Here is a 21489-nt window from a genome sequence, read left to right as displayed (position 1 = left end):
AAAAAACACGGAATGGAAAGTTCAGCTAGCCTCACCCTTAGCTGCACCAGGGCAGGGCCACTGAGGAGTGCAAGATAGGGTTTCTGGTCGATAAAGCAAGGCCACTTCAAAGCAGAGGACGTAGGAACAGGGAAGAAGATGAGCCTACTCAGAGATTTCTCATCGCCTTGTAAGAGAAGAAATCGTGATTGGCCAGGCGCGGTGGCTTGCACCTGTAATCCAGCACTTTGGGAGGCCGAGGCAGGTGGATCCCGAGGCAGGCGGATCACGAGGTCAAGAGATCAAGACCATCCTGGCCAACATGGTGAAACCCCGTCTCTACTAGAAATATAAAATTAGCCAGGTGTGGTGGCGTGCACCTGTAGTCTCAGTTACGTGGGAGGCTGAGGCAGGAGAATTGCTTGAACCCGGGAGGCAGAGGTTGCAGTGAGCCGAGATTGCGCCACTGCACTCCAGCCAGGCAACAGAGCGAGACTCCATGTCAAAAAAAAAGGGGGGGAGGACCGAGAAGAAGTGGTGATGGCAGGGGTCTGAAGTTTATGTGAAGCTCATCAGAATGGGTGGCTGAGGGACTGAGCCAACAGCTCTGAGAACACCCTTCCTCAGCTGCACAACTTTGTTTTTTTTTTTTTTTTAAACGAGGTATTTTTTTTTTCTTTAAATAGGTACTCTGCTATAAATGAAATCAACAAAATACAAGACAGCGGGGACCGTATCTTCGTCTATTTCATCACCAAACTGTCCCGGATGGGAAGTGGGACAGCCTATGTGGGCTTCCATGGAGGTGAGACCAGAACACCAGTTGGTGTATTTATTCAGTAATGTCTGAGCTCTTTCTCATCTGGTGCTATGTCATACAAGTCTGAAATTAGAATCTTAATGTTAACCTCAACAGTATTCTTTCCAGATGTAATTAGATTTCTTACCACTGATTACTGTAAAAAACACAAATCCTGGCTGGATATGGTGGCTCATGCCTGTAATCCCAGCACTTTGGGAGGCTGAGGCGGGTGGATTACCAGAGGTCAGGAGTTCAAGACCAGGCTGGCCAACATGGAGAAACCCCGTCTCTGCTAAAAATACAAAATGAGCCAGGCGTGGTGGCACGTGCCTGTCATCCCAGCTACTTGGGAGGCTGAGGCAGGAGAATTGCTTGAACCCAGGCGGCAGAGGTTGCGGTGAGCTGAGACGGTGCTGCTGTACTCCAGCCTGGGCAACAAGAGCAAAACTCCATCTCAGAAAAACAACAACAAAAAAACACGCACCCTGGGCCTGGAGGCTGCAGCGTACAGCCTGTCCTGGACTGACTTGCGGGCGAGCTCCTCACCTCTTAGCAAGTGGGTTGCACACAGCAGAGACCCCTACTCCCGACAGACACCGTCAGGAATGCACCAATATGTCTGTTTGGTGGGGAGGGAGGGAGGGGTCAGGCTAGCTGAGATCTGTTGTTCCGAGGAATTGCTACCAGCTATTGATTACGTGGAAAAACTGGTATTCCAGAAATAGGAAAGTAAGTCTATTCAAATAACTTTCTGGATAATGGAAGGCAGACCTTGGCAGTGTCCCCAACCCCTCACTAACTGTGATACAGCAAATACAGCAACTCACGGGTGAAGGAGCCACAGGCCTGTCCACATGTCCTTCCCATGCCTGTCCCTGCAGGTCTCACCGTGGCTGTTTATGTTGAAGTTGTTGATATGTGTAGAATGGCTCAGGTGGTTTCTGTGCAGGCCCATTCCAGGGTTTTGCCTTCAGGGTGCCAGTCATTCATTTAGAAGTGAGGTAATGACAAGCCAGGGTGTGCAGTGTCCCTGCGTAGGGCTGAGAAGCAGCCGGAAGAGATACGAGATGGTTCTGGATGGCTTTGCTCTTCACAGGGCTATGGCAGGCTGTGCACATTGACGACCTCCAGAGATCCACCGTCATGGTTTCGGATGTGACCAGGCTGCAGAGTGTCACCATCAGCCAGCTGTTCGCACCCGGAGAGGAGTGTGAGTCGTGAGGCGGAGCCTCTGTGGGTGCCGGCAGTGGAAGGGCAGGTGGTAGGTGTGGAGGGTGGTGTGGACATGGCACTAGGGAGGGGCAGGGCCACTGTGCTTTTGTCCCTCAGCAGGAGCTCGGGGACACATCTGCAGAACTGACAGGTGGCTCATCATGGAGCCCCAGGGCCCAGCAGGTGTGCATTCCCCAGGCTGAGGCAGAGCTCTGTGAGCAGGCCAGCCATGGAAGTGAGTGCCTAGAACTCACCGGAGCCCAGGCTGGAAGGAAGTGGCAGCCCTGGGGCCGACCTTCATGACCATGAGCTCTCTCCGGGGGACCCACCACCAGAGCTGGGGCCAGGGCAGCCTGCACTCTTGGAGCCTGAGCACGCAGACTCCCAGGTGGTGCCGCTGCCAGTGCCGTGCCATCTTCCGAGTGGTGATGCGATCACGTTTGCTTTGACTGCAGTGGGCTCGGGACACTGGACAGAAGACGGCCATGAGGAGGCGATGGAGACGGAGCCCAGCACGTCAGGGCCAGTGGCAGAGGAGGCCATGGAAACAGAAAGCTCTGAGAAGGCGGACGAGGAGACGTCTGGGCTCGGAGGCGGTGATGTAAGTCCCAGTTCCCGGGCCTCCGCTTGTGCTGCGTCTTTGCGCTTTTGCACTGGGAGCTGGAGGAGCCGCTGCAGCTGTGCAGGGGTGAGGATGGCGCCTCACTTCCCTCATGCAGCCACAGTCTCGTTGCTGGTTACTGGGGGTCAAGGGCATCAGCACCGGCAGTTTCGGGGGCGCGGGGTCGGCGTCCCTTCTTTGCCCGTGAAGCCTGCCCTCTCTGCTGTTTGGGTGCTGCACTGAGACCCTCATCGCCTGGGGGTGGTTTGGCTTTTACCCACCATGTAAGTGGCAGAAACAGATGGCCCGACTGTCTCCACCGACAGGGGCAGATCCTGGACACCACCAGGCTACTGAGGAGCTGTGTGCAGAGCGCCGTGGGCATGCTCAGGGACCAGAATGAGAGCTGCACGCGCAACATGCGGAGGGTGGTGCTCCTCCTGGGCCTCTTCAACGAGGACAGCGCGGGCAACGGTAGGAGCCGCCTGCCCTTCTCGCCCCTGCCCCAGCCGGAGTGGGCTCTTCCTGAGGAGCGGGCATCATCCTCTCAGGTTTCCGTGTCGCAGCAGAAGCAGTGACACAGTGGAAATCTAAGCGTACCTCTCAGATTTTGCTCTAGAATCCGCCTGGTCAAAGGACTTCCCTTCCCCGGGGGAGTGGGTCAAAAGCACCATGGAGCCGACAGCCCAGCCATGGCCATGCTGAAAGTCCGTCTCTGCTTTTGCCCAGCTTGTTTCTTGCAGGTGTCCAAGAAGCGCCTCAATGTCCTTTTGAAGAAGCAAGAAGACAGCCAGTTCCACCTTCTGAAGGAGTGGGTGGCGAGGGAAGCCTCCAACCAGGACGCCCTCCAGGAGGCGGGCACATTCAGGTACCATGACTAACGGAAGCAAGGAGGGGCTCCAGTCTGGTGGCAGCATGGGGACCACGCAGGGATCTCTCCATCCACGCCATGGGGACCTGCCTGCAGGGATCTCTCCATCTGTGCCATGGGGACCTGCCTGCAGGGATCTCTCCATCCGTGCCATGGGGACTGAGATGTTTCTTTCTAAACCTCTCAGACATTCAAAGCTGTCATTTTTCCCCCAAGAAGCAGACAGGAGATCTGGACGGTGGCCATATACAGGGTGCTGGCCTCTTCCCTCTGCTGTTCTGTGTGCTTACAGGTTTTCATACTAAAAACTGAAATAGAACATCTGTTCGTAGAGTAGAGCATTGACTGACATTTAGGTTAGAAACCGTAGAAAGGGCTGGTGTTTTCAGTTATGAAGTTGAAATGATGTGCAGGGCGGAAGGGGACAGGTGTTATTTTCCGGTCCTGCTGTTTGAAGAATGATCATGGCAAAACCAGGACTCAGCAGTACCATTAAAGGCTATGGGTCTTTTTCTGTCACCTGTGGGACTGACCCATGATAACCTTAGATGTGGCCGTGTGTCATAGAGGAAGGAGGGGTGCTCTGGGCCCCAAACGGAGGGTCTCTAAGACAGGCTGTCATACCTCCTGGCTGGCAGTGTAAGAAACCAGTGACTATGATTTGGGCCCAGTTTTCTCATCTCTAAAAGACCACAGGACTCCTCCATGAGTCCCTTCCAGGTCCAAGCTTCTGTGCTGGTGATGGGTTCGCGTTGGGTGTGATCTGCGGGAGGGAACGTGAAGAAGAAGCAGCGTTAACGCGAATGGGGCTTACGGACGCCTTCATGAGCAGAGATTTTCTGTTTCTACTTAAAGTTACCCTTTGTTTCCTTCTCACAGCTTCTGAAGGGATTTTTAGGAGATCAGAAATATTTTCATTTCCCTCAGTTCCTCCTTGTGGATTCTGTTGATGCTTTTTTTTTTTTTTTAAACGGAGTCTCTCTGTTGCCCAGGCTGGAGTGCAGTGGCCTGATCTTGGCTCACTGCAACCTCCACCTCCTGGGTACAAGCGATTCTCCTGCCCCAGCCTCCTGAGTAGCTGGGATTACAGGCACCCACCACTATGCCCGGCTAATTTTTGTATTTTTAGTAAAGATGGGGTTTCACCATGTTGGTCAGGCTGGTCTCGAACTCCTGACCTCAAGTGATCCACTTGCTTCAGCCTCCCGAAGTGCTGGGATGGCAGGTGTGAGCCGCCTCAGCCAGCCTACTGATGCTTTTTAATCCCTGACTCCACTCCCCGGGACCAGCCCTGAGGCACGGAACCTCCTCAGTCTGCTCTTCCCCACTTTGCTGTTGGCACAGCAGTAGGCCTGGCTCCGCTGCATTCCGTGGCCACCCGAGAGGCCTGCACAGCCGGGGTGGAATCAGGCTCAGCAGCTCTCGCCCCTCCCTCCCAGTGCTAAGAACAGAGGTTCTATTTCAGTTTTTATTATGAAAACCTGTAAACACACAGACAAATTTATTTTGGTCTCTTCATCTGTATTAAAAGGTTTTTAAAACATTTATTTGTTCCAAACAAATTGTCATTATTTATTTATAGAAGCTTGATGACTTGTTCTGAAAAAAGTTATGTACAAAAATTATACAGCCTTGAAAAAAATAAAGCAGATAGGTGCAGTGGCTCACACCTGTAATCCCAACACTTTGGGAGGCTAAGGCGGGAGGATTGCTTGATCCCAGGAGTTTGAGACTAGTCAGCTGGGGCAACATAGTGAGACCCCATCTCAACAAAAAAATTAAATTTAAAAATTAGCTAAGTGTGGTGGTGCTGGGCATGGTGGCCCTTTCTACTCGTAAGGCTGAGTTGGGAGACTGAGGGGGGAGGATTGTTTGAGCCCAGGTATTCAAAGTTACAACGATCTATGATTGTGCCACTGCACTGCAGCCTGGGTGACAGTGAAACCCTGCCTCAAATATACATGTTTCAGTAACAACAATAAAAGTAAAGCAAACACCGCTTCACCCTTTCAGTAACCTCATTACAGTTTATTCCATGTAGAATTAAGTTCCATCCCGGCTCTGCCTCTAATCTTAGACATTTTAGTGAGTCTGTTTTTCTAGTACTTAAAAATGTTGAAAATTTCATTGCCATAGCTAGAGTGTGGTAATCAGTAGAGTAGGTGTTTTGGGAATGCTCAGAAAGGACCAAAATGTCCAGATGGCAGCCCTTGCTGTGGTCCTCTGAGCCATGGTGGCATCTTCCCTGTGTAGGCACACGCTCTGGAAGCGGGTACAAGGTGCTGTGACCCCCCTGCTGGCGAGCATGATCTCCTTCATCGACAGAGACGGCAACCTTGAGCTACTGACCAGGACAGGGACTCCGCCCTGGGCAAGAGACCTTTGGATGTTTATTTTCAGTGACATGAAGCTTCTGAACATTCCTCTTGTGATGAATAACTTGAGGTGAATGGAAGACTCTTTTCACAGGGAGGGAAACTCTGAACACAGCAGCGCCCAGATATGCCCTCCCAAGTGCTGCAGGAAACGCAGCCCCCACTTCCAGAGCAGCACTAACGTGGGCACTTTCTGCAGTATCAGCAGCAAGTTCGGCCAGGCACGTGGCTCACGCCTGTAATCCCAGCACTTGCACTTTGGGAGGCCGAGGCGGGGAGACCATCCTGGCCAACACGGTGAAACCCCGTCCCTACTAAAAATACAAAAGGTTGCTGGGCGTGGTGGTACATGCCTGTAGGCCCAGCTACTTGGGAGGCAGAGGCAGGAAAATCGCTTGAACCCGGGAGGCAGAGGTTGCAGTGAGCTGAGATCACGCCACTGCTCTCCAGTCTGGGCAACAAAGCAAGACTCCATCTTGAAAAAAGGAAGTTTACAAAGCTCCCAGAAATCTTTATCTGCACCCTCATTTCCCCGCTTTCAGAGCACCGGTTCTAGTCAGACCCAGCGTGGTGTGGCAGGGAGAAGCCGCGCTTGGAAGAGCTGTGTGATCTGTGGCCCTCCCCCATCCCTCATTCCCTGGGGGAGCTGCCCAGCCCCATCCCCTTCCCCAGGCCTGATGCTGTGGAGCTCAGGCTCAGCTCCCAACAGCTTCCTCCTTGGCTTTCAGGGGTTTCAATTCTGGATGCAGGTTAAGAATATAGAAATAAATGTGCCCAGGCTTGGCGGCTCATGCCTATAACCCCAGAACTTTAGGAGGCTGAGGCGGGAAAGTTCCTTGAGCCCAGGGGTTCAAGACCAGCTTGGGCAACGCAGTGAGACTCCGCCAGTACAGAAAAATTTAAAAATTAGCCAGGCGTGATGTGGCGTGCACCTGCAGTCCCAGCTGCTCTGGAAGCTAAGTGGGAGGATTGCTTGAGCCCAGTAGTTTGAGGTGAGCTATGATCACTCTGCTCGCCGCACTCCAGGCTGGGTGACAGAGATCCCGTCTCAAAAAAAAAAAAAAAAAAGGAAGAAAGAGAGAAAGGGAGGGAGGGAGGAGGAGGAGAGAGAAAGACAGAAGAGAGAAAAAGAAAGGGAGGGAGAGGGAGAGAGAGAAAGAAGAGAGAAAAAAGAAAGGAAGGAAGGAAGGAATTTCAGTTGCCAGTGGAAACACTTGTGTAGAAGGCAAGGAGCTACTGCTGTGGTTACAAATCATCAAAGGGCAGTTCAGGAACCCGAGGACCGAGTTCCGCCTGAGATTCCGGGCAACACACTTGACGTGTCAGCCTTGGTTTGTTTCTGTTTTGTCTGTAAAACAAAAAGATTGCATGAGGGAGTCCCCCGGGCCTGGACTGTGAAATAGGTCAGCGCTGTCTGCCTGGCATGTTGGCCCCCCTGTTTTGAGGCCGGGGAGGAGCTGGAGTCAGTGGTGGATCCTGTCTTGTGTTTCGAGGGGCGCCTCCCAACCCGTCTTCCTGTCACTCCCCTTATTGCAGACGTCAAGGTGAGATGGCCTACATCGTGGTGCAGAACCACATGAACCTTTCAGAGAACGCGTCCAACGATGTCCCGTTCAGCTGGAGAATCAAGGACTATCTGGAGGAGCTGTGGGTCCAGGCCCAGTACCTCACGGATGTGGAAGGTGAGGCCGCCTCAGAACAGGTCAGATTCCGCACAGCTCAATCACAACGGGGTTGCCCGACAGTGAAAGCAGATGGGTGGCTACCATTGCAAGGTGAATTTTGGAGTTTTTAAGTTTCCACACTTTGTGCAGTAGCATCCAATTTATGTAACCATCATTTTAAAGTTTCTGCTGAAGGAGGGAGAGGCCCCAGCAGGGACCAGGAGGCTTCTGGTCCTATGGCAGCAGGACTGTCACATCTATCAGCTGGTCGTTCCCATTCTGGGGCTTCTCAGACTTGGGCACTGGACTCAGGAGATGCCCCCAGTGGAGGCATTCTCAGAAGGCCCGGGTGCCCGGAGCATCCCCTACTCACAACTGCCCCATCAGGAGGCACCTCCCAGCGGTGTCTCCAGAGTCAGCCCACACGTGGTGCTGGCCCCCAAGGGTAATGCAACACTTTTGGAAAAGTCATCTTTCATACATGAAATAACCTTTTCCATGTTTACCTATCGGACCATTTGGAAGACTCAAGGTGGACCCCTTTTCTAGGTCACCATTCTGCCCCTTTTTCTGAACAAACTCAAAGCAGTCTCCCGCCTCAGGAGCATGGCCCCTTCTCGGGACAATACCCTGACTGACCCTGTGATGGCATGCGAATTGGGGGCCGCACCCGCCCTCTAGAAGCCAGATCTTTCTGGCTTGTGTAGTCTGTGACCCCAGCCCCTGAGAAGCAGCCCACTCGTTCCTGACTGACTCGGCCCCAGGGGTTCCTGAAGCACGCCATGACTTACAGCCATGCAACGCACAACTCAGTCTTATCTCAGGGTGTTCTCTTTGGGGCTAGCTTGGCTGTCTCTGACCTAAATTTGATGCCCCTTCTGCTTTCCTTTTATCCCACTGGAAAACTATCCTAGGCTGGGCACAGTGGTTCACACCTATAATCCCAGCACTTTGGGAAGCCAAGGCAGGCAGAACACCTGAGGTCAGGAGTTTGAGACAAGCCTGACCAATATGGTGAAAGCCCATCTCTACTAAAAATACAAAAATTAGCTGGGTGTGGTGATGAATGCCTGTAATCCCAGCTATTTGGGAGGCTGAGGCAGGAGAATCACTTGAACCCTGGAGACAGAGGTTGCAGTGAGCCAAGATCACGCCACTGCACTCCAGCCTGGGTGACAGACTGAGACTCCATCTTAAAAAAGAAAAAAGAAAAAACTATCCTAAGTGTCTAGACAGTGATTATTCCTTCAATTCCCCACAAAATCAGGCAGTTGGTGCCCCTTTGTCTATGAGCTCCCATTCAACAAGGCATCTCCTGTTCCTCTTCCCGCCCCCGGGAAACGGAGCATCCTGGATGCAGGGGAGCGTCAGCACTTAGACGCACTCCAGGCCACTCCTTGGTTTCCTCTGCAGGACTGCCAAAGAGGTTCGTGGAAATCTTTCAGCAGACTCCTCTGGGCAGGTTTCTTGCCCAGCTCCATAGAGAACAGCAGCAGGAACTTCTTCAGTGTTACTCCAAGGACTTCATCCTCTTGACCATGCGCGTATCAACGAGGGAGGAATTAAAGGTGGGTGATTCGCTGCTGGCTGAGGGTCAGGTGCGGAGCTTGCAGAATGGGCCTGGAGGAGACACAGGGACGTTTCTTCAGCCACCTGGAGCTGGTGCTGTGAGGTCTGGGAACAGAACATGGTCTGTGAAGGATGCTGGTGGGGAAGGGGCCACTCAGTCTCCTCTCAGAGCTGCCTGCTCCACCCTCGGCCCACCGCCCAGGGGCTCCAGAAACATGGAGATTTCCATGAACATGAGAAGACCTCCAATTTCCCAGAAATACTTTTTAAATGTTAAGTGTCTATTGAAAAAAAATTAGAGGTAAATATGTAACTAACTCTACAGGGTAAGAATAAGTGAAATTCAATAGAAAGTAATACTTTTGATGACCTAAAAATGTTAAACTTCAGTACACAAAAAAGGAAAGTGACAAATGTGAGAACATCCTTACAGCCAGTATGACTAGAGGTGAATTAAGTCTTCTTGCCGGGCGCGGTGGCTCACGCCTGTAATCCTAGCACTTTGGGAGGCCGAGGCGGGTGGATCACGAGGTCAAGAGATCGAGACCATCCTGGTCAACATGGTGAAACCCCGTCTCTACTAAAAATACAAAAATTCAGCTGGGCATGGTGGTGCGTGCCTGTAATCCCAGCTACTCAGGAGGCTGAGGCAGGACAATTGCCTGAACCCAGGAGGCGGAGGTTGCAGTGAGCCGAGATCGCGCCATTGCACTCCAGCCTGGGTAACATGAGTGAAACTCTGTCTCAAAAAAGAAAAAAATCTTCTTAGGAATCAATAATACCCTAAGTTTTAAAAAATGAGTAAACGTTATAAAACAATTAACAGAGTAATCATATTAACATCCAGAAAACATATGAACAATTTCTTAGCTTTACTCTTAATAGCAAATCAACACAACAGTTTTTAGACATCATATTTACGAATTTATTTTGCAAAGCTGATTTTTTTTTGAGATGAGTTTCACTCTTTGTTGCCCAAGCTGGAGTGCAGTGGCGCCATCTCAGCTCATTGCAACCTCTACCTCCTGGGTTCAAGCGATTCTCCTGTCTTAGCCTCCCCAGTAGCTGAGATTGCAGGTGCCCATTTTGTATTTTTAGTAGAGATGGGGTTTCATCACGTTTGCCAGGCTGGTCTCGAACTCCTGACCTCAAGTGATCCGCCCACCTCAGCCTCCCAGTGTTGGGATTACAGGCGTGAGCTGCCACGCCTGGCCTAGAAAGCTGATTTTTAAAAAGGACAGCTGCCAGTGCTGCAAAGGAAGAGCCAGGCCACACGGCTGACGGTGGTGTGAGCAGCAGGCACCCTGCAGGGCCACCTGGCAGAGCAGTTGAATGCCTCGTTCGATCTGCAGTGCTGACTCTGCCCTGATGCGGACAACGCTTCATTCACAGGGAGGTTGTGTTTAGCTCTGCTTCTAAAAATAAATAGTTGTCCAGAAATACAGGATGGGCAAGTTAAAGTACGGCCACGTGATGGGTTATTGAGCAGCCGTTCAAACAGTTTTTCAAGTATACAAGTGTACTCAGTAATAGAGAAAGTTCACGACGTAAAGAAGACACGGTGGCCCTAACGTGGGATGAGGGAGGAGTGGCAGAACTGGACAGGCGCAGGCCGGGGCAGTAACAGCACGCAGGAGTTGTAATTTCCGCTTTTATGGTTTCCCAACAGTTCTGATTTTCCATGGGAAAGCATACCATTTTTGTCATTTAAAAATAGATTCTAAAAGCTTGTTTGAATCCCAGTTTCTGCAGATGGCTCTGTGGTCCTGCATCCGTGAACTAAAAGTGGCGTCAGAAGTGCCTGAGAAAGAGGTTTCCCTGCCATGGGTGCACCTAGCCTACCAGCGTTTCAGAAGCCGGCTGCAGAACTTCTCCAGAATCCTGACCATCTATCCCCAGGTTCTCCGCAGCCTGATGGAAGCCTCTCAAAACCACGAGCTGGCTGGACATGAGATGGTATGGCCCTCCTCCACCTGCCTTGAGCCAGCATTGGGGTGCTTCCAACTTCACTCTGGGAAGGGAAAGCTTTGGGGCTGTGTTCCAGGTAGAAGACTTCTTCACGAGGCATATACCTCAGCTTAACTCGGAGATGTTAAGAACACAGCTTGTTGACGCTTCCCGTACCCTAGACAATGAAAGATTAGGTTGCAAGCCTGGGACACAAGTATCCATGCAGCTAACAGCCAGGGCCTTTGGCACGTGGAAAACGGGGGCCAGGGGCAGTGGGTGGGGGCACTGCTCAGCTATGCCCTGCTGTCCGTCTCCCAAGAACCTGGACGCGTTTGCCGCAATGGCCTGCACCGAGATGCTGACCAGAGACACCCTGAAGCCCAGTCCCCAGGCGTGGCTACAGCTAGTGAAGAATCTTTCCATGCCACTGGAGCTCATCTGCTCCGATGGGCACATGCAAGACAGCGGGACCCTGGCCCAGGCTGTCATCAGGGAAGTCAGGTGAGAACCAGATGCCCTCCCCCACTGCTTCATCCAGCACGAACTCACCAGGAGCCTGCCCAGTGCCAGGCTGAGTGAGTGGCATCCTCGTTGTACCCTGGGCTCCTTCGTGGGGACTTGAGTGGCATCCTCATTGTACCCTGGGCTCCTTCCTGGGAGCTGAGTGAGTGGCGCCCTCTTTCGACAGAGTCCACTGGAGTCGGATTTTCTCCACTTCGCTCTTTGTAGAGCATGTGCTCCTGGGAATTGAGAGCCAGGTCCCCGAGTTAAGCAAGCTGGTGACCGAGCACGTCTTCTTACTAGACAAGGTGAGTGCCTGGGCTGCCTTAGCACATGCATGGCTCCCCGCTTTTCCAGAAGGAAGAACAGCGCTGACACTGATCTGCAGCTGCGAGCCGCTTTTTTTGGCTTTGACCGTTTTGTCTGGAAGTGGGAAGGAAAGTGATTTTATCACTAAGCCATTACCTTTTCCATGTTTAATTATCTACCCTCTGCTGATTGCTAAGTCAGGGTGTATCATTTAGAAACTATTCCAGGAACTGTGTGCAGAAAGGGACTGATGCAGGAAACATCCTTGTGAAACCCCCGGGAGGGGTGGCCTGGCCTGTTGGGAGTGAGTCCAGAATACACCAGTAGCCTGGCCATCCGTGGGAGCTGTTACCGTTGCCACGGTCATTGAGACAGGGATGTCAGAGAATGCCACTGGGGTTGGGGCCTTCAAAACAGTGCTGTCAGAAGAACCAAGGGAACAGGAAGCCATGTGCCTGTCCCTCAATACCCTTCATAAAGCTGCTTATGTGGGGCGGTGCCCTGCAGAGCAAAGCCTGCGACCCTACAGTGATGCATCTATATCACAGAGAAACTTCCCATTTGCTCTCAAGCACACATATGCAAGAATGCTGGATACGGGACTGTTAGGAATTGCAGAAAATCTAAATGCCCATTACCCAGCAGACAGGTACAACACAGCACCTAACAGCAGCCATCCGGACCTAATGTGTCATGAAGAAAATGAGCTGCAGAGGCCTGTATATAGTACGATATCATTGATACAAAGGTTTAAAACATTCAAAACAATGCCATGTTGATACATGCTTACAGCTCTCCCGAAAGTAGAAATTTAAAAATGTGGTCCTTTCTGGGGAGGGGAGGCAGGGAAATCTGATCAGAAAGGGGTGTAGAAATTGTAACTATGTATAATGTTTTCTCTAAAAAATGATCTATCCCAGCTGCTTAGGGGGGCTAGAAGAAAAAAAATTTTTTTAATGATCTAAAGCAAATATTCCAAAAACGCTGAGATTTCTTAAAGCTTGGTGGGGGATCTCTGGATGCTATCATTGAAAGTCTGAACTATCTCCTAGTGGTGGGAGGGGAGGCGACCTTGAAGGAAAAAGGAGAGGGGAAACCGTGGCTTGAGAATTTAGTCCTGTGACAAGCCGTAATCGCTAAAAGAGCCTTTAAACTGCTAAACGAAGAATTGTGAAGGCCTCCCACCTCACGCACATGCATCACGGCCCTGACTCTGTGCACGCGGTGTCCCTCCGCTGCCCGGCCTGGCCGCCCTCAGCCATCCCTACCGCTAATGATTCCTGTCACTGCCTTTCTTCAGCGTCTTCGAGAGAACTCTGACGTCAAGACCCGCAGGCCTTTTGAGGCCGTGATGAGCACTCTCTGTGAATGTAAGGAGAGAGCCAGCAAGACCTTCACCAGGTGAGACCTTAGGTTTGGATCTGTGAAGGTGGGAATGCTGACTCATGGTTTTCACTTTTTCTGGCCAGTTTCTCTGCTTCAGAACTGATCACCCTTCTTGGATTCCAGGTTTGGGGTCCAGCCATGCCCCATCTGCCTGGGAGACGCACAGGACCCCGTCTGTCTGCCCTGCGACCACGTGTACTGCCGGCGCTGCCTAGAAGCCTGGCTGGTCTCGGGGCAGATGATATGCCCCTTCTGTTTAACTGCCTTGCCAGACAAATTCTCTCCAACTGTTTCCCAAGAGCACAGGTAAAACACCATTTTTTTCACGAAAGCATCTGTTTTTTCCCTTGTTTGCGAAACACAATATTCAGAAATATAAACTCTATTAACCTTTGTTTGGTAGAAAACCTGATTTCAGAGAACTATCATAAGAGACACGACACCACTTAGGTACTTTCATAAATATCTGGTATCTCAAGATTATTCTCTCCCCAAGACATACGCATAGATTTGAGAGTGCAAATTCAGAGGAATTTAAGCCAGAAAGTCATAATAAAGATCTTCACCAGAGGCCCAAGGAATTTAGATGCTACTGGTCTTTTTTTTTGAGGTAAGAGTCTCAGTCTGTTGCCCAGGCTGGAGTACAGTGGCATGATCTCGGCTCACTGCAACCTTTGCCTCCTGGGTTCGAGCAATTCTCCTGTTTCAGCCTCCTAGGTAGCTGGGATTACAGGCAGCCATACCCGGCTAATTTTCTTGTATTTTTATTAGAAAAGGGGTTTCACTATGTTGGCCAGGCTGGTCTCGAACTCCTGACCTCAGGTGATCTACCTGCCTCGGCCTCCCAAAGCGCCTGGCAAACACCACTGGTCTTAATGCATCAACATCATTCACAGTCTCTGACCTGAGGACCAGCCCACTTCCTGTCTGGCTTTTCAGAGGTGGTTAAAAGCGGCTCTAGCTCTCTGGGCTCAGCGGGCCTCAGCCCTACTCTATGAGGGCTTGGTTTTCCTTCCTTCCCCTTCCCTTCCTTCTCAGGCCTCCTAAAAATGGAGCACCAGGCAAGCCCGGCGGATAGGCTCTTTGACATACTTTGGGATACTGAAGGGCGTTGTTGGCTGGTGCAAATGATCAAAGTGTTTCTAGAAAGAGAGGCGTCTAAATACCATCTGTTGTTTTGAAGACTAGCTCTAATGGATGAGAGGAATGATTTGAATCCTTAACAGTGAAAGGCAGGGCTCGGTGCAGTGGCTCACGCCTATAATCTCAGCACTTTGGGAGGCTGAGGCAGGTGGATCACCTGAGGTCAGGAGTTCGAAACCAGCCTGGCCAACATGGTGAAATCCAGTCTCTACTAAAAGTATGAAATTAGCTGGGCATGGTGACGGGTGCCTGTAATCCCAGCTATTGGGGAGGCTGAGGCAGGGGAATCACTTGAGCCCGGGAGGTGGACGTTGCAGTGAGCCGAGATCGCACCACTGTACTGCAGCCTGGGCAACAAGAGCCAAACTCTGTCTCAAAAAAAAAAAGGGAAGTGCTGTCCAAATCTCCAGTCATTCTGTGAGGAGGGATTTGGGAAACACCACCCCCCGGTCTTCTGATTTGTGCTCCTCGTGTCCTAAGGGAAGCCATTGAAAAGCACGCCCGCCTCCGGCAGATGTGCAACAGCTTCTTCGTAGACCTGGTGTCCACCATGTGCTTCAAGGACAATGCTCCGCCTGAGAAGGAGGTGATCCACAGCCTGCTGTCTCTGCTGTTTGTCCAAAAGGAGCTCTTAAGAGATGCCCACCAGAGTAGGTCACTCTCTTCCTGTAAACCTGGAAGCTTATTTCTGCATCTCGCTCCTGCACGCCTCACGCAACCAGCTGCCTTTCTCTTTCTGGTTTAAGGACACCGCGAACACACCAAATCCCTCTCTCCATTCAATGACGTGGTGGATAAGACTCCCGTCATCCGCTCGGTGATACTGAAGCTGCTTCTGAAGTACAGGTAAGAGCAACAACATGCAGACTTGCTTCTGGAAAGCCCCGGCCTTTGCTCTTCATCACGGCCCTTTGTTACTGAGTCTTCTCGTCATGACCAGTAGCTGGTACGTAATCTGGGGGAGCTTTTTTGGTGAGAGACGACCTGGTTATCTGTACTGGTTGGGTATTCTGACGTTTTCACACTAGGCACGAGTTTAGTACACCTATAAGCACACATCTAGCCAGAAGCCAACAGTGCCATGAGGGGATGGTGGTGGCGTGAAGGTCACGGAACTCAGGAGGCAGGCATCTGTGGTGCTGACCTGGTCCCACAGCGGCCTCGTCTGTGGTTTTCAGGGTGGTAGCTTAGACTGCCGCTCACCCCGAATGTCCTCCATGTCTTCTAACGATACTCCCCCAACACGGACTCTGTGTATTTCCTTGTGAAAGGCTGCTGACATCCAATAGTGTCCCTGGTGGTACTTGTATTGCTCTAATATTGCAGTTCTCAGAGTGTTGGTGTGGACCCTTGGGTGTGAGGTAGGTCTCTGAGGTCAAACTGTTTTAAAAATTAGAATACTAAGATAAATTTGCCTTTGTTTTTAGCATGGTGACACTTAGGGTGACGTTACAAAAGCAGTGGTGGGTCAAGCCGCGGCCCCGTGCACGAACAATGCTGTAGTCGCAACATCGTCTTCAGCACCGTGCTTAGGTGGTATTTGTTCATGCCAGTTTCATTTTTACTAAATCTTGACTCTAGAGGATTTGACTTTTTAATGTTTTGTGGAAACGGGAAGCACACAGAACACACTCCCCCTGCACACCAGAGGGGACGCTGACCTCGCAGAAAATCACTTGTGACAAGTGCCAAGTTAGCAGCCGCTTTGCTTCTGGGCTGGCTCTTGTGCTGGGCGGATGCACGTGAGTTCTCCAGGGCTGGGCAGGCCCCTCCTAGAAATCCGCAGAGCATGCTGGCCTCATCCAAACAGCTGACGGTGTTGACTTAAAGACATTTTAAGGCAATCTGTGGTGATATTAATGAATGTGGAAAATGTAGAATCAAAATGTGTCAAATTTTGCAAGACCTGCATAGCCCAGTGAACCGATATTTTCCAAATGACCAACGCCTGATGTCACAAAATCATGTGTGGGTCAAAAAACAAAAACATTTAACGTATAGGCAGGCCGGGCATGGTGGCTCACACCTGTAAACCCCAGCACTTTGGGAAGCTGAGGTGGGTAGATCACCTGCGGTCAGAAGTCCGAGACAAGCCTGGCCAACAAGGTGAAACCCCATCTCTACTAAAAATATAAAAATTAGCCAGGCATGGTGGTGGTGGGCGCCTGTAATCCCAGCTAGTTGGGAGGCTGAGGCAGGAGAATTGCTTGAACCTGGGAGGCAGAGGCTGCAGTGAGCTGAGATTGTGCTACTGCACTCCAGCCTGGGTGACAGAGCAAGACTCCATCTCAAAAAAATAATCAAGTATCCGGCAGAACTTTTAACATAACTATGAAAAAATGCATTGATATGGCTTCAGGTTCCACACTGCAACTAACCTTCAGACATGATCATTTGTCACTGTTGGCACAGTGTTAAGGAATGATGTCCACAGTGATCTGCAAAACCTGTGAAACATTCCTCGCTGCTCCAAGGGTGTGAGGACAGGTTTTCTTCATGTTCCTCACATGGCGCAGCAGATGAGGAGCAGAGGCAGGCAGGCAGGCAGCAGACTTGCAGGGGCCAGGCCCCAGGGTGAGAACAGGAATGGGAGACCAAGCCCTTCTCACTGATACATGTTTTGGAAAAGCTTTTTAAAACGTTATTTATCATGTAATAGCTTTACTGTTATTTTAAATGAAAACTTTTGTTTTTAATGTCTCATAATTCCTATCATAAATATTGATAATATAACCCACACAAAGAAAAGCTCTTCGGGGTTCTCAATAATTTTTAAGACTATAAAAGGGTCCTGAAACCAAAAAGTTTCAGAACAGCTGCTCTAAAATGGTTTATATTCCCAGTATTATGCTACAGTGTTTTCCCTAAAATGCCAGAAACTACATATATGTGTATGTTTATATACATACAGACAGGATAGATGACCTTTTTTTAGTAAGATACATCTCCAGATCTGAGAGAGCCAGGAATAATATTTCTCTTCCCACAGCTTCGATGATGTAAAAGATTATATTCAGGACTACTTGACCCTGTTAAAAAAGAAAGCATTCATAATTGAAGATAAAACGGAACTGTACATGCTGTTTATCAACTGCCTGGAGGTAAGCGAACTCTCTCTTCCCTGAATTTCTTTTGCAAACTATCTGAACCACATGGTTTAAAATGTACAGAATAATTTTAGTCAGTATAATTAACAAATGCTCTGTTAATTATAAATAGAATTATATATAAAAAAGAAAGGTTTCAAAGACATTGCTTCTGCCTTCAGCAGTGTATACACTGGCACTTATGTGCATATGCATACAAAAAGAACAGCCTAGAAGAATGAATATACCACCAAAGTTAACAGTGGTTATCACTGGGTGCAGACATTATGAATACTTTTTATTATCTTCATAAAGTACATAAATTAGATTATATAAAACTTTTTCTTCATAGGTTCACTTTTTCCCCTCCTTCTTGCCCTTAAAATAAAAAGGAGTATTAGGTTTCCATGAGTCAAGAAACTTATACCGAAACCTGCAATAGCATTTTTTAGCCTTCCTTCATTCTCCACAGGCACACTGGCAATTTTAGAAGCTTGAGGCTTCCATATTTAAAAGAATAATATCCTTTTCTTCCTTGTTCCTTCGTCCTCAGGATTCAATACATGAGAAGACCAGTGTTTGCTCCAGAAATGATGAACTGAACCACCTGAGAGAGGAAACTGTTTTCCTTAAGACATATTCTCCAGTGCGACGTGGCCGAGAGCCTGCCCACGAGGCCTCGGTGGAATACCTGCAGGAGGTGGCCCGGATCCGCCTCTGCCTCGACAGGGCTGCGGATTTCCTCTCGGAGCCCCAGGGAGGCCCAGGCAAGTCTTCTCCACCTTGCTTTACTTTGGGCTGAAAGACTCCGTTATTTAGAAATTCCGGGAGTGTGGGAACTGGTTCTACGAAGAGACTACTACTACTGGGCCTTTCCACGTCCTCTCCCCCGGGACGTGCTTCTGTGAATTCCCGTGGGGAGGTCCTGTGCCCTTTGGTTGGCCTTGTGTCCTTCTATAAATGCTCCAAGTCACCAGCTGCTCACCCACTTTCTCGTCGGCCTTTCAGAGATGGCGAAGGAGAAGGAGTGCTACCTGCAGGAAGTCAAGCACTTCTGTACCCGCGGCGGGAACGACTGGCACCGGGTGTACCTGGTGCGGAAGCTCAGCAGCCAGCGGGGGATGGAGTTCGTGCAGGGCCTCTCCAGGCCGGGCCATCCGTGCCAGTGGGTGTTTCCCAAGGAAGTCATCGAGCAGCAGGTGAGAAGTGGGGCCGGCAGCCCTTGAACATGGACCCCCACACACCCCACACTCCCATACACCATGCCCACATACCCCTCATCACACCCACACCCCCACCCAAACCCCACACACCACACCCCTACACACCACACCTGCCATACCACACCCACACACCTCTACACCAACACCCCGCACCCACCACGCCCCCACAACACATACCTACACCCCACATCCCTAAACCCATAACCCATACCAACCACACCTCCACGTCCCACGTGCCCACACCCCTACACCACACTCTCGTGCCATACCCCCACACATCATGCCCTCACACTATGCCCTCATACCCATACACCACACCCCCGGCTGGTGCCGATGCTCCTGCATTCTGCCCGCCCTCAGCGTCGCAGGAGCAGAAACATGTGCTTGTCTGTCTGGTCCTTCCTCTCTGCCTTCCACTGATCTGCCCCAGCTGGTGATCAGTTAAACGTAGTTCACCTTGCAAGGTGCGGCCTTGTTACCTCTGACAGGCAGAGAGATGCAAGAGTGAGAACTAAGAATAGAAGAACTGTGTAAAAGGCTTCAAGGCCAGGTGTGAGCCCCCGGTGGGCGCGGGGGCTCACACCTGTCATCCCAGCACTTTGGGAGACTGAGGTGGGTGGATCACTTGAGGTCAGGAATTCATCGAGATCAGCCTGGCCGACATGGTGAAACTTTGTCTCTGCTAAAAATAAAAGTAAAAAAAATTTAGCTGGACGTGGTGACGGGTGCCTGTAATCCAAGCTACTTAGGAGGCGGAGGCAGGAGAATTGCTTGAACCCAGGAGGCGGTGGTTGCAGTGAGCCAAGATTGCACCACTGCACTCCAGCCTGGGCGACAGAGTGAGACCACTCCTTCCCACTCCCAAAAAAGAGGCTTTGAAGCCTCTCAGTGGTCCTTTCCAGGTGCCCAGAAATTAACAAATTCTTATTGTCCTGGGGATCAAAAATGGTACTAAAACCTGGCACTGTGACCTGACTGGAGTCACCCAGCCTCAGGCATGGTGCAGGGCAAGCCCCGAACGTCAGAAGCAAGCAGCTCCCCGGTCAGCACTGCTGTCCCCAGGCGTTCCCTGCTCTCGCACCTCTTCCTCTACGGAGGAGGAAGCTCCTGCCAAGAAGGCACCAGACTGCCCTGCCTTAGGCCAGGGTGGGAAATCCCAGTTCGGCTGCCTTTAAACCTCAAATGATCACCTGCTCCTACACCTAGTAAGACAGTTCTTTGCAAAACATTCCTCCCATCGTTCACCCCCAACTAACCCCTGTGTTCCCGGGGCTGCAGAAGGACCACCCAGGCCAGATGGATTGGTACCTGGTGTATGGCAATGAATACAAGGCCCTCCGAGACACTGTGGCCAAAGCTGTCCTCGAGTGCAAGCCGCTGGACATCGAGACTGCTCTGAAGGTAGGGTGGGCCCGTGGCTTCTCACCGATACCAGATGACACCCCTTGGGGCCTGCGTGTTCCCTGGGTGACGTCAAGCGATGCAGGGTGGTGGACCACTGAAGCCCTGATCACGTGACACTGTACTGCAAGTCCCGTGCCCATGGCCTCCGGGGCGCACCTGGCCGGTATGCGCTAACCAGTGACTGGAACGGGACAGCTGTGACAGCTGGGCCAGGTTGACAGATTTGCTGTCTTGCTGATCTGCCGAGGCCGTCGGCAGCCCCTGTTGATTTGTTTCTGTCCATTGCTTCCTTTGAGACCCTGTGGGAAAACAGTGGCAGAAAGATGCTGACACGACTATTAATAGCAGAATTCCTATCTATATGTGTTTGCGATTCACAGACATGCCTGTGCTTAATAAAAATACACACGTTGGTGTAGTGTGGGAAGTTAAAAAATATAAAGATGTTTTTAGAATCTAACCTTTAAATTGGTCTGATCTGGCTTCCTTTTTGAGTTCCTGTGCCAGGAAAGGAGGAAATAGAAAATCCTTTCTGCTCAGGAAGTTTCTAAGACCAGTGAAGGAGTCAGAAGAACAGATGGTGATTCCGTTGCTTCTGTTATTAAGCTGTCTGCTAAACATGCATTGAGTTTAATCTGAGAGTATTTTAGGAACTTTGTAGCCCAAAAGTTGCTTGCCACTTGATGGCCCATGTGGGTCCTGACCCCAGGTGTCCAGGCCTAGAAAAGGCTCCTTCCCTGATTGGTGGGTTGAGGGCTGAGGCACTTTCCTTTTCACATGCAAACTATGTGGGCCTTTGGCCCTTAGGCAGATCCAGGGGTGGGGGCGGGCAGTACCTCACACCTGTAATCCCAGCACTTTGGGAGGCCTAGGCGGTTAGATCAGTTCAAGACCAGCCTGGCCAACATAGTGAAACCCTGCCTCTACTTAAAAAATGCATGTGTATACGTGTGTGTGTACACACCACATACACTTGGAGGCTGAGGCAAGGGAACTACTTGAACCCGGGTGGCAGAGGTCGCAGTAAGCCAAGATTGTGCCACTCCACTCCAGCCTGGGCAACAGAGCAATACTCCATCTCAAAAAAAAAAAAAAAAAGAAAAAGACCTGCTGAGCCTTTAAATTCTCACTTGATGCCCTTGATTTTGCAGGCCTGCCGGACCCCCAGAGCCCTGCAGGCAGTCCACTTCCTGTTGGCGCTGTTTAGAGAGGTGGCTATTCTGTACAGATCCCACAATGCGAGCCTCCACCCCACGCCAGAGGTGAGTAACCGCCTTCAAGGCTGGGTTCAAAGTCTCAGTGTTTGGAGGGGCTTTATTGAGTAGAATACAAGTTAACACAAATCATGCCATAATTTTTTAATCTAGGATGGAGGTTTTCAACCTTGTTATATGGAACAACTATTTTCTTTAAC

General features: G+C 50.7%; 1 protein-coding gene across 1 annotated transcript in view; it reads left to right on the top strand.

Moving 5' to 3' along the window:
* RNF213 (ring finger protein 213) overlaps positions 1-21489 on the top strand; it is a 115812-nt gene that overhangs the window by 78499 nt on the left and 15824 nt on the right. The window contains exons 29-48 of the mRNA XM_037737260.1: positions 666-784; positions 1878-1991; positions 2449-2594; positions 2921-3068; positions 3324-3462; positions 5719-5910; positions 7377-7522; positions 8918-9072; positions 10817-11029; positions 11343-11524; positions 11712-11832; positions 13134-13234; positions 13343-13525; positions 14843-15012; positions 15109-15208; positions 17352-17463; positions 18002-18215; positions 18457-18647; positions 19950-20072; positions 21227-21337. Coding sequence (XP_037593188.1) covers positions 666-784; positions 1878-1991; positions 2449-2594; positions 2921-3068; positions 3324-3462; positions 5719-5910; positions 7377-7522; positions 8918-9072; positions 10817-11029; positions 11343-11524; positions 11712-11832; positions 13134-13234; positions 13343-13525; positions 14843-15012; positions 15109-15208; positions 17352-17463; positions 18002-18215; positions 18457-18647; positions 19950-20072; positions 21227-21337 — 2980 coding nt within the window. The remainder of the gene's footprint in view (positions 1-665; positions 785-1877; positions 1992-2448; positions 2595-2920; positions 3069-3323; positions 3463-5718; positions 5911-7376; positions 7523-8917; positions 9073-10816; positions 11030-11342; positions 11525-11711; positions 11833-13133; positions 13235-13342; positions 13526-14842; positions 15013-15108; positions 15209-17351; positions 17464-18001; positions 18216-18456; positions 18648-19949; positions 20073-21226; positions 21338-21489) is intronic.

This window comes from Cebus imitator, unplaced genomic scaffold (assembly GCF_001604975.1).
Source record: "Cebus imitator isolate Cc_AM_T3 unplaced genomic scaffold, Cebus_imitator-1.0 Scaffold36, whole genome shotgun sequence".
In the NCBI taxonomy this organism is placed as follows: domain Eukaryota; kingdom Metazoa; phylum Chordata; class Mammalia; order Primates; family Cebidae; genus Cebus; species Cebus imitator.
The sequence above is the reverse complement of the archived record's forward strand: the minus strand, read 5'-3'. Positions and strand labels throughout refer to the sequence as shown.